Source organism: Dendropsophus ebraccatus, chromosome 3 (assembly GCF_027789765.1).
Source record: "Dendropsophus ebraccatus isolate aDenEbr1 chromosome 3, aDenEbr1.pat, whole genome shotgun sequence".
NCBI lineage: Eukaryota > Metazoa > Chordata > Amphibia > Anura > Hylidae > Dendropsophus > Dendropsophus ebraccatus.
The window spans coordinates 186,933,883-186,946,504 of NC_091456.1; the positions used below are offsets into that span (position 1 = coordinate 186,933,883).

A 12,622-nucleotide genomic window follows, 5' to 3' on the forward strand; every position below is an offset into this window, starting at 1 on the left:
TAAGTTTCCCTCCAGCTGTACCGACTTCTCAATAGCTCCAGTGACCCTAATTGTACATACAATCATAAAAATTAATATACAATGGTACCTCCGTTTACAAGTAACTTGGATTGAGTGTTTTGGAAGACGATTTTAACTTGGTTTAAGAGCATTGCTTTGGTTTAAGATCTCCCTGTACTGGGTGGGAGAGAAAGTGGGGGAAGGGCATGGTTTGCATAACGGGGTCTACAGCCCTGTACTCTGACCCAGGAAGTCTCCCTCACCTTCCAAATCATAACAGATCCACTTCTAGCTGGGGCTTCCATCAGCGGACAGGACTGTGGAGGTAATCTCTTCATAGCTGTAACCCCTCTCCCAGGAGTACATGTATATGCCCACTTATACCCTGCTCATTCCTTCATACTTCCCGCAGTCTCTTTCATCCCTTGCGTTTCCCATCCTCTACTTTCCTGCTATAATGTGCCTGCACTCACACTCAGCTATATATACTGCTGCTATAATGTGCCTGCACCTACACTGTGCCTGCACTAGCGCATCCCTTGATAAAGCCACGCGAAACGCGCAGTAGGGTGAGTGGATGAGAGGGACTTGGCTGAATACACGCATCCTTCTGGGTTAGTATACATGTAATATGATTGGGTGACTTCACCTGTTGTGTGGTACCTATCCAGTACCCTTGGTACTTTACAGGTCTTTGTCTGTTTGAAGAAAAAACTCTTTTTCTCTTGCCATTTAATGTCTTTCTTCCTTTATTTGTATTTGTTCGCCATCTAGTGGAGGCTGCCTGTATTACAACATCTATACATTTTCCTATGAGCATTCTCTATGCATGTGCAGTATATTATTCCATAACGTATATATATATGTATCTCCCCTCACCGATTTCTTTATTGTATGGTTCTGTTTCACTTTTTTCATTGTTTTAATTAATTTTATTAAGTATGAATTATTTAAATAAAGATTCCTATGATGAAATCCGCGGCAGAATATCTTTGTGATTTTCTACTAGATACTTTACGTTTTGCCTCTAAAGGTCTTGCCCCAAATAATGCCATAAGAAGATCTCTTTGGATGAGACAGTGGTCAGGAGATCTGTCATCCAAATATAATTTTTGTTCTTTGCCATTTCAACCAGAAGGACTGTTTGGCCTACAACTGAAACCTATTCTGAAAGATCTGAGGAGAAAGGCTCTTCTTTCCCATCCAAAAAAGAATATAAGCCTAAGTCCTTTCGTCAGAAGAAAGGTTCGTCTCCAAAGTTCAAATCTAATTTCAGAGGAAATAAGCAAGGTAGATACAGAAAACAAGAGGCTACTCTCTCGAGTTTAAAAACACACCCAAGGAAAGTTTTCTTCTCAACACATGTCCTCATCTTCTCCCTCTAGTAAAGGACTTTATTCAGAAGGGCGCTTTAGAGCCAGTACCTTTGGCCCAAAGATTTCAAGGAATCTACTCAAGGATTTTCAGAGTTCCAAAACCAGACAACAAGTGGAGACCAGTCATAGATTTAACAAATTTGAACACCTTTCTAAAGGACAAAAAGTTCAAAATGGACAACATGAAGTCAGTAATCTCCATTATCCAACAGAACGACTACATGATATCAATAGACCTCTTGGATGCCTACCTACACATACCAATTGCTCTGTATCACAGGAAATTCTTGAGAGTGGCACTCCAGGTGGGGAAATCAATGTGGCATCTTCAATTCACTTGCCTCCCGTTCGGGCTCTCTGCAGCACCAAGAGTATTTACGAAAGTCGCTGTCGTCCTGGCTGCCTCCCTACGTCTCAAGGGGATAGCAGTAGTTCCGTATTTGGACGACTGGTTGGTCAAGGCAGGCTCAGAAGCTCTTCTCCTACAACACATGGAGACAACACTGAGTACTCTCACGGAGCACAGGTTTTAAATCAACGAGAAAAAATGAACTTAGTCCCATCCCAATGTGCACAATACCTGGGTCTGTTGATAAATACACAGAATATGACCTTATCTCTATCTCTGGAGAGGAAGATGAAGATACTTCATCAAGTTCAGTCTTTGATCATCAATCCAACAGTCTCAGTTAGGACTGTGATGAAAGTGTTGGGCAGTCTGGTGTCTACAGTGGATTGGGAAAGACTTCATATGAAATTCATATGAAATGCAGAAATTCTGTCTGCATGGGACAGGAAAACTTCTTCACTGGACTCTCTAGTCACCATATCCAAACAAACGTGTCAAGAACTTCGCTGGTGGATTATTCAAGCTCATCTGGAGAAGGGGAAGTCTATGTTGGTCCCGAAGAAAATAGTTCTTACCACAGATGCATCATCTCAAGGCTGGGGGGCTCATCTTTAACATCTGTGGTCACAGGGGAGATGGTCCAGAGAGGAGAAAAAAACTCTCTTCCAATCTATTATAGATGAGAGCAGTCAAGCTGGCCCTGCTACAGTTTCACCATCATGTTCTTCATCATCATGTGTACAATCAGACAACATGACAACGGTACACTATTTAAACAAGCAGGGAGGAACAAAAAGCTCCTCATTAATGAAGAAATGTGCACAGATCTTGACCTGGGCCAAAGCCAATCTTCAAGGGATATCAGCAGTCCACATAAAAGGCTCGCTCAATTACAAAGCGGAAGTGTTGAGCAGATCTCAATTACTGCCAGGGGAATAGAGCTTAAACCCCAGGATATTCAATCAGATAGTCCAGAGGTTCGGAGTTCCAGATATCGATGTATTTGCGACCAAAGAAAACAAGAAGGTCTCAATGTTCTGTTCCCTTCTGCGTCCAAACCAACCCAATGCCTTAGACGGTCTCTCAATACAGTGGAGCAATTTATTTGTGTATGCCTTTCCTCCAGTCCCTCTAATTTAAAGAACGTTGGAGAAGATCCGAGAAGAGAAAGTCAAAGCCATTCTGATAATTCCATTTTGGCCTCGCAGGGCATGGTTCAGTCTTCTTCTCTCCCTATCCAACAGCACCTTCTGGAGATTACCAGTACAGGAACATCTACTGTCTCAGAAAGACTTCCTCCATCCGGACCCTTCCAGACTCCATCTTACAGCCTGGATGACAAGCTAACAACCTTTAAAGACCAAGGTTTTCCAGATGCAGTTATAGAAACCCTCTCTCACTCCAGGAAATATTCCACTAAAAAAACCTATGCAAGAATTTGGAAGATATTCAAATCTTTGATCCCGGATTCTGTTGAAATAAATCTCGAAGTTCTCCAGTTTTTGCAATCCGGTATTCACAAAGGTCTTAGTCTAAATACTCTAAAAGTGCAATTCTCAGCGATCAATTTTTATCTCAACGGTAAATTTTCAAAAAATCCAAGGCGTCAAAAATATACACCCTACAGTTCATCACCCCATACCATCTTGGGACTTACAACTAGTACTTAAACATCTAGTATTACCTCCGTTTGAGCCCTTAGACAATGTAGACCTAAAATACTTATCCTGGAAAACTTTGTTTGTGGTCTCAATCGCTTCAGCAAGAAGGATAAGAGAAGTACAGTCTCTTTCCAACAGAGAACCGTACCTCCGAGATTTGGGTCACTCTCTGGTTCTGAGAACTTTGCCAGGTTTTCTGCCTAAAATCTCGATGTCACATAATCTCAACCAAGAGATAGTGCTTCCGGCCTTCTCTGATGTGCACTTCGACTCTGACCTAGCTCTCTTGGATGTCAGAAGAGCTGTTCTCACCTACTTGGATAGTACAGTCATTCAGAAAGGCAGAAAATCTCTTTGTTCTATTCTCTGGTCCTTCCAAAGGTTCAAAAGCCAGCAAAACATCTCTGGCTAACTGGATCAAAGCCACCATAGCATTTTGCTATCAACAAGAAGGTTTGTCTGCTCCTGAAGGTGTGAGAGCTCATTCCACCAGAGCAACTGCAACCTCATGGGCGGAATATGGTTATACTCCATTGGAAGAAATATGCCGTGCCGCTTCATGGTCATCCGCCTCGTCCTTCATAAAGCATTACAGGTTGGACGTGTCAGGGGTTCAGCCTTCGGCTCAAAAGTGTTGCAAAAAGCAGTAGCAAGCTCCCCCCCTTAAAATTGCTTATTATGTCCCAATAAGTGCTGCCGTAGGACGTCCAGGAAGGATAAAATTTATATCTCACCTGAAATTTTATTTTCCTGGCGTCCATAGGCAGCACGCTACCCATCCAATAAAAACTTTGCTGCATACGAACTCATTGTTTGGTGTTTCCTGATTACATTTATACATGGGAAGTGGTTGATGTAGCTATGCTAATTATGCTAATTAATGTGTCTTCTGCCTCGTTCCTAGGGGGAATTTTAACCCCCAATAAGGGCTGCCTATGAACGCCAGGAAAATAAAATTTCAGGTGAGATATAAATTTTATCCATATCCCACTCAATCACAAATATTGCCAAAAAAAACCTACTTAAAGGACAACTCCAGGGGTAGAAAAAAACAAAAACAAAACACCAACAGACACAGATCCTATACTCCTATACCTAATTCTATACCATCTCTCCTCAGTCGATCGCCATTAACGGTCCCTGTCAGCCCCGTTCACGTCTTCAGATCTTCTGCACTTCCAGATTACTCTGCATGAATGGGAGCGAAAAGGCTATTCATATACGTGCGCATTGGCAGCCTTTTTGTTGGCTGGATCGCATCACATGGCTTCCAGCTCGATCAGCCAATCAGAGCTGAGCAGGCTGGAAGCCATGTGATGTGTTCCAACCAATGAAAAGGCAGCCAGTGCGCACTCACGCGAATAGCCTTTTCGCTCCCATTCATTCCAGAGGAAAAATGAAGAAGAGGAAGAACTGGCCCCTCCTCATCCTAAGCTTACAGATTTTCAGAAGTATTTTTTAAGTCTGAAAGATCACACTAAAAGGTTTAACGGCAGCTTCCAACTTGTTAACAAGTAAATATCCTGATACTAAACTGTCCTTTATATGTAAGTGGGAGGAGGAATTGGCAGAAAGCTTTGAGCAAGAACAATGGCGCCAAGTTTATAATTGGATTAAAAAAAAAAACCTCTATGTGCATTAACCAATCAGAGTTAATGAGAAAAATTCAGATGAGGTGGTACCTCACCCCAAGTAGACGCAAATGATTCAAAATTACTCCAATTTCTTGTGGTGATGTTGCACTTAAAAAGCTACCCACCATATTCTATTAGCGGCTAGACTTGTTATAGCCCCAAAATAGAAATCCCCTCCTCCTCCATTATTGGGTGAAGTGATTTGCAGAGTAATCCAACATTGCTATAAGGAAACTTCTCTTTCTCCTAACACTTTAGTTGTTTTACTTTTGCAAATGTCATCATCACCAAACACCTGGGTGCCGTCCCTCTCTGTATCCTCTGTGGCCGTATTTACCTCAGGAGGCGGGAGAGAGTTATTACCACTCGGCCTGTGACAGGATATATCTTCATTTATTCATCATAACATCCATCCTCCCTGATATCCCCTCACTACAGACTGCTACATATATATATATATATATATATATATATATATACAGCTCAGCTACATGTACATTACACACATACAGCTCAGCTACAAGTACATTACACACATACAGCTCAGCTACATATACATTACACACATACAGCTCAGCTACATATACATTACACACATACAGCTCAGCTGCATGTACATTACACACATACAGCTCAGCTACATGTACATTACACACATACAGCTCAGCTACATGTACATTACACACACAGCTCAGCTACATGTACATTACACACATACAGCTCAGCTACATGTACATTACACACATACAGCTCAGCTACATGTACATTACACACATACAGCTCAGCTACATGTACATTACACACATACAGCTCAGCTACATGTACATTACACATATACAGCTCAGCTACATGTACATTACACACATAGAGCTCAGCTACATGTACATTACACATATACAGCTCAGCTACATGTACATTACATATATACAGCTCAGCTACATGTACATTACACACATATACAGCTCAGCTACATGTACATTACACACATACATCTCAGCTACATGTACATTACACATATACAGCTCAGCTACATGTACATTACACACATACAGCTCAGCTACATGTACATTACACATATACAGCTCAGCTACATGTACATTACACATATACAGCTCAGCTACATGTACATTACACACATATACAGCTCAGCTACATGTACATTACACACAGCGCTCTGCTGCAGGCATATATAACACACACATACACAGCTCTGCTCCACACACATCACACACAGACAGCTCTGCTCCACACACATCACACACACACAGCTCTGCTGCACACACATCACTTCAGCTCATCCAGCACAGCAGAGTCCTGCATACACTGAGCAGCAGCCCCTGATATGTGACTCCTCCTCCTCCATGTGACTGATCACATGACTGTGACATCATGGCAGGTCCTGGAAGCACAGGGGAAGCACACGGCTCCTGTACAGCTCTGCAGGCGGAGGGAAGGAGCTGGGGGACAGCGGGAGGATTAACCCCTTCAGGACTGAGCTGTGTTAATTCTTATGTATGAAGTGTTTTTTTCTATGGTTTTGAGCGATACCAGATATATTACATTGTCTCATCTTCTCTCCATTCATCTCCCAACACTCCAGGATCCTCTGCTGATATCTTCTATATAAGAGACCGACCCATCAACCATGGAGAGAGACAGAGACAAGATGGCCGAGAGGATAATAACCCTCACCCTACACATACTCTTCCTGCTTACTGGGGAGGTGAGGGATTCTGGGAGTGATGTCATCATGACATCATTCTTATCTATGGAATAACAGATGGATAGGACTGGGGAGGTGAGGGATTCTGGGAGTGATGTCATCATGACATCATTCTTATCTATGGAATAACAGATGGATAGGACTGGGGAGGTGAGGGATTCTGGGAGTGATGTCATCATGACATCATTCTTATCTATGGAATAACAGATGGATAGGACTGGAGAGGTGAGGGATTCTGGGAGTGATGTCATCATGACATCATTCTTATCTATGGAATAACAGATGGATAGGACTGGAGAGGTGAGGGATTCTAGGAGTGATGTCATCATGACCTCATTCTTATCTATGGAATAACAGATGGATAGGACTGGAGAGGTGAGGGATTCTGGGAGTGATGTCATCATGACATCATTCTTATCTATGGAATAACAGATGGATAGGACTGGAGAGGTGAGGGATTCTGGGAGTGGATGGAGTGATAGTAATGTGTCTCTCCATACACAGGATTACACAGTAGTGAAGAAGTCCTCTAGTGGGCGCTGTGGGGCCCCTGGGTGTGAAGGATGGGGAAGAACCCTGAGCCCAATCCCGGGGCCCCTGATACATGAGGAAATGGAGGAAGAGAAGATCCTAGAAGTCACCAACAAGATGGTGGAGCTGCTGAGTGGAGAGGTGAGACTGTGGCTGCTGGGAATGCTGGGACATTATACAGTAACACCACTGGAGGGGTGGGGGGGATGACTGTGTGATCATTGTGTGTGTCAGGTTCCTATAAGGTGTCAGGACGTGGCGGTCTATTTCTCCATGGAGGAGTGGGAGTATGTAGAAGGACACAAGGATCAGTACAAGGATGTGATTCTGGAGGATCAGCAGCCCCTCCCATCAGCAGGTAATAGACAGGACTATATACACACCTCCTCTGTATTATCTGGATGGAAAGAATGAATTCAGTCTCTGTATGTGTTCCCTCCAGTCAGATCCAGTAAGAGAACAGCACCAGAGAGATGTCCCCGTCCTCTTCTTCATCAGGATCAGGATCAGGTAGATGGAGATGTTCCCTATGATGTGTACATCCCACCTGACTTCTCCTCCTGTCTGATGACTTTTACAATATTTCTCTCACATCTTATGAATCAGGGGGAAGATAGGAACAATATTAATGCTCCAGAGACAGATGACAGCAGTGATGAGCAGTATAAGGAGGACATCACTACAGGTAACCGCCCAGGTGAGTAGTGACCACTAAATGCAGAGAACAGTCACGCATTCTCCTCAGTCACCGGCTGTAACTATTCTGTGTGGAATATTATAAGCTCTGTGTCCTGTCAGTTTTCCAGCTATATAATCATTCAGCCTAAATTCTAATATACAGCACAGTCCCAGCGGACAATATATCACTATCAGTCTCCTGCTGCTGCATCTATAGTGACTGTCCTCATCTTACAGCGCACCTGCTGCAAATATTTTTTTTAAGAAGTCAACAGGGAATGTGACCACAAGCAGTTATGTAATTAAAAATTAATATAGTTAAACCAGCGTTATACATACAGCCGAACCGCTGTCCATGTTCCCTTTGTGGAGATATTGAGTCTTTTCTTTGCTCAAAAAAAGAGACCAAACACAAAGTAGTGCGGAGCGAGCGCTAAAGTTATAGAGTGCTTGTTACTAGAGTCGAGAATTTTTCAATGATCGAGTTCGTGACCCCTCATGACCTTTGACCATTATACTTAGTCTAGATGCAGGAAAGGCCTCCGACAAGACCTCATGGCCCTTTATTCCCGCCACTATTCAGCGTAGACGGTTTGGTCCTATATTCTCCCAATATATTATAGCTTATACAGAAACTGGCAGCAACTCCAGATTAACAGACGTAATACTTTGCCCTTTGTGGCTGTGACGTCCCTTGTTCGGGGAGGGTCATCCAGAGAGCTGTTTGGAAGGCTCTGAACACTTACCAAGGACGTATGTAGCCAGAGGTCGGCCAGGTTGGTGACGTCACTGTACCACGTGACTTATGCAGAAAATTACAAAAAAAAGCCGCAATCTGCCCCCTGGTAACACCATGCTGGTTGCGGTCCAGCAGGTAATCGGTATGTAGGGGGTCAATAGTCCAATTTTTTATTTGAGAAGAGTTTCCATTACTTTTCCTACTAAGGACGTCATCTACCCGGCCTCCAGCTTCTAGATTCTTCTCCCTGACACTTGTGTGTGACACCTGTGGATAGGAACAGATCTGATCATTCTTATTATGTTACATAATAAGAGAAATGCTGTTTTCTCCTTTGCAGATGATTTTACCAGGAGCTCAGGGGGACATCAGATCTCCTCAGAGGATCACATCACACAAGATACATATGAGGAGCCGTCCACTATCCCAGATACACCCTCAGGCTTTACCCACAAAAAAAATCTTACAGGGGAGAAGGGTTCATGTTCAGAATGTGGAAAATGTTTTACTAAGAAATCAAAGCTTGTTATACATCAAAGAATTCACACAGGAGAGAAACCATTTTCATGTTCAGATTGTGGGAAATGTTTTACTGACAAATCAAATCTTCTTCGCCATCAAAGAATTCACACAGGAGAGAAACCATTTTCATGTTCGGAGTGTGGGAAATGTTTTATTCAGAGATCAGATCTTGTTAGGCATAGCAGAACTCACACAGGGGAGAAGCCATTTTCATGTTCAGAATGTGGGAAATGTTTTACTATGATATCAGAACTTGTTATCCATCGAAGAAATCACAGAGGGGAGAAGCCATTTTCATGTTCAGATTGTGGGAAATGTTTTATTGACAAAGCAAATCTTCTTCGCCATCAAAGAATTCACACAGGGGAGAAACCATTTTCATGTTCGGAGTGTGGAAAATGTTTTACTCAGCGAGCCGTTCTTGTTGAGCATAGGAGAACTCACACAGGGGAGAAGACATTTTTATGTTCGGAATGTGGGAAATTTTATAATCAGAAATCAGAACTTTTAAGGCATCAGAGAACCCACACGGGGGAGAAGCTATTTTTATGTTCAGAATGTGGGAAAGGTTTTACTCATAAATCAAATCTTGTTGACCATCAGAGAACTCACACAGGGGAGAAACCATTTTCATGTTCGGAGTGTGGGAAATGTTTTACTAAGCGATCAGTTCTTGTTGATCATCAGAGAACTCACACAGGGGAGAAGCCATTTTTATGTTCGGAATGTGGGAAATGTTTTATTCAGCGATCAGAATTAGTTTTGCATCAGAGAACTCACACAGGGGAGAAGCCATTTTCATGTTCGGAATGTGGGAAATGTTTTATTCGGAAATCAGCTCTTGTTATCCATGAGAGAACCCACACAGGGAAGAAGCCATTTTCATGTTCGGAATGTGGGAAATGTTTTACTCATAAATCAAATCTTGTTGTCCACCAGAGAACTCACACAGGGGACAAGCCATTTTCATGTTCGGAATGTGGGAAATGTTTTATTCGGAAATCAGCTCTTGTTATCCATGAGAGAACCCACACAGGGAAGAAGCCATTTTCATGTTCAGAATGTGGGAAATGTTTTACTCATAAATCAAATCTTTTTGTCCACCAGAGAACTCACACAGGGGACAAGCCATTTTCATGTTCAGATTGTGGAAAATGTTTTAATAGGAAATCAAGTCTTCATCAACATCAAAAAACTCACAAAAGGGAGAAGCCAATGTCTTGCTCACAATGAGGTAAATGGATATAAAGAATTCAAAATAATTATGAAGTAAAATCCATATTTTATAGCTATAATCAGGCTCCCCTCCTCCACTTTGTGCCGTCCTGCTCTGTGGTGATTCTGTCTTAGATGGCCGTGCCCAGGCCCCTCCCCCAGTGTCCTCCATAGATATATACAGGCTTAAATGAGCCAAAAATAACACATTTTGGACACATAGAGAATGGAAGTAAAAGAGAGGAGTAGGTATAGGTGAAAGGGCACATAAGTGAGAAGTGTGCAGGAGATGGTTTTCATACCACCTACTGGACCTTTATTCCATTCTACATAAGGGAACAATCGGCCCTCTCTGCAGCACATGGCTCCCGGCTGCTGACAGCCGCGCCTGTCTGATTAGCTATTTAGATGCAGCTGTCAAAGCCATCCCTGGTGTCTAGCGGGAGGGGGAATCGCCGCCCGCAATGTGTTCGTGGAGGGAGCGATGCCTTCATCCTACCTGACATGATCTCAGCATCGCAATGACGCTGATCCCGGCTCGGTGATGGATTGCAGTGGGCTATGAGAGATCAGTGCTGTAGTAATAAAAGTCTCCTAGGGGGAGAAATTAATAAATAAACATATTGGAATCACCAGAACTATTAAAGTATCACATTTCCGATCTCGCACTGCAAATCCAGAAAAATTGTAATAAAAAGTGATCAAAAAGTCGCATATACGCAAGCAAGATACCGATAGAAAATACAGATTATGGTGCAAAAAATGACACCTCGCACAGCCCCATAGACCAAAGGATATAAGTGTTCTAAGGATCAGAATTGAATAATTTAACCCTTAGAGGACCCGGCCAATTTCAATTTTTGCATTTTCGTTTTTTCCTCCTTGTGCTTAAAAGGCCATAGCACTTGCATTTTTCCACCTAGAAACCCACATGAGCCCTTATTTTTTCCGTCACTAATTGTACTTTGCAATAACAGGCTGAATTTTTGCATAAAGTACACTGCGAAACCAGAAAAAAAATCAAGGTGTGGTGAAATAGAAATTAAAAAACGCATTTCTTTTATTTGGGGGGTATGTGTTTTTACGCCATTCGCCTTGGGGTAAAACTGACTTGTTATATATGTTCCTCAAGTTGTTACGATTAAAACGATATATAACATGTATAACTTTTCTTGTATCGGATGGCCTGTAAAAAATTCAAAACGTTGTTAACAAATATACGTCACTTAAAATCGCTCCATTCCCAGGCTTATAGCGCTTTTATCCTTTGGTCTATGGGGCTGTGTCAGGAGTCATTTTTTGCGCCATGATGTGATCTTTCTATCGGTACCTTGATTGCGCATATACGACTTTTTGATCGCTTTATATTACATTTTTTCTGGATTTGATGCGACCAAAAATGCACAATTTTTTTGCGCTGACGCCGTTTACCGTGCGAGATCAGTGATTAATGTGATTAATAGTTCGGGCGATTACGCACGCGGCGATAGCAAACATGTTTTTTCATTTATTTGTTTACTTTTATTTAAAACCTGGGAAAAGGGGGGTGATTCAGACTTTTATTAGGGGAGGGGGCTTTTTACTATTAACAACTATTTACTTTTTTTTTTTTTTTTTTACACATATACTAGAAGCCCCCCTAGGGGACTTCTAGTATATACACTGTGATCTCTCATTGAGATATCTGCAGCATAGATATGCTGCAGAGATCCATGAGATAGGCACTCGTTTGCTTTCTGCTGCTGCAGCCGGAAACAAACGAGTGCCGAGCCGGGGACGGCGCCATCTTGGAGCGGTCCCCGGCCGGCTTCAGTATCGGAGAGACGTTGTCCCGGAGGAGCGATCTCCCCACTATACCACCACCGATCAAATGCAGCCGGTAATCGGAGGCAGCTGTCATCTTTGACAGCTGCCTCCGATTACCTGATTAGCGGGCACGGCGATCATGAGGCACCCGGGATCGCGGCGGTTCAGAGCGCGGCCCCGCTCTGAACGCGGGGAGGTGGCCCTGGACGTAAGGGTACGTCCAGGGTCGCCTAAGGGTTAAAGAGCTTTTTGTTATTTAATTTTTTTTTTATGTTTTAAAAGCAATCAAATAAAATAAAAGTTATATAAGTTGAGGAACATAGATAACATGTCAGTTTTACCATAGGGCAAACGGGTAAACACAAAACCAGCCAAAATAAAAAGAATT

At 42.6% G+C, this 12,622-nt stretch overlaps 2 protein-coding genes across 3 annotated transcripts in view; one reads left to right on the forward strand and one right to left on the reverse strand.

Annotated features, from left to right (window-relative positions):
* Positions 1-12,622, reverse strand: part of LOC138786728 (oocyte zinc finger protein XlCOF6-like) — a 622,195-nt gene that overhangs the window by 46,295 nt on the left and 563,278 nt on the right. The window lies entirely within an intron of this gene.
* The window catches only part of LOC138787568 (zinc finger protein Xfin-like), a 52,984-nt gene that overhangs the window by 22,358 nt on the left and 18,004 nt on the right, over positions 1-12,622 (forward strand). The window contains exons 8-13 of the mRNA XM_069964916.1: positions 1,386-1,563; positions 2,852-3,306; positions 3,488-3,709; positions 3,768-3,859; positions 7,896-7,971; positions 9,032-10,435. Coding sequence (XP_069821017.1) covers positions 1,386-1,563; positions 2,852-3,306; positions 3,488-3,709; positions 3,768-3,859; positions 7,896-7,971; positions 9,032-10,435 — 2,427 coding nt within the window. The remainder of the gene's footprint in view (positions 1-1,385; positions 1,564-2,851; positions 3,307-3,487; positions 3,710-3,767; positions 3,860-7,895; positions 7,972-9,031; positions 10,436-12,622) is intronic.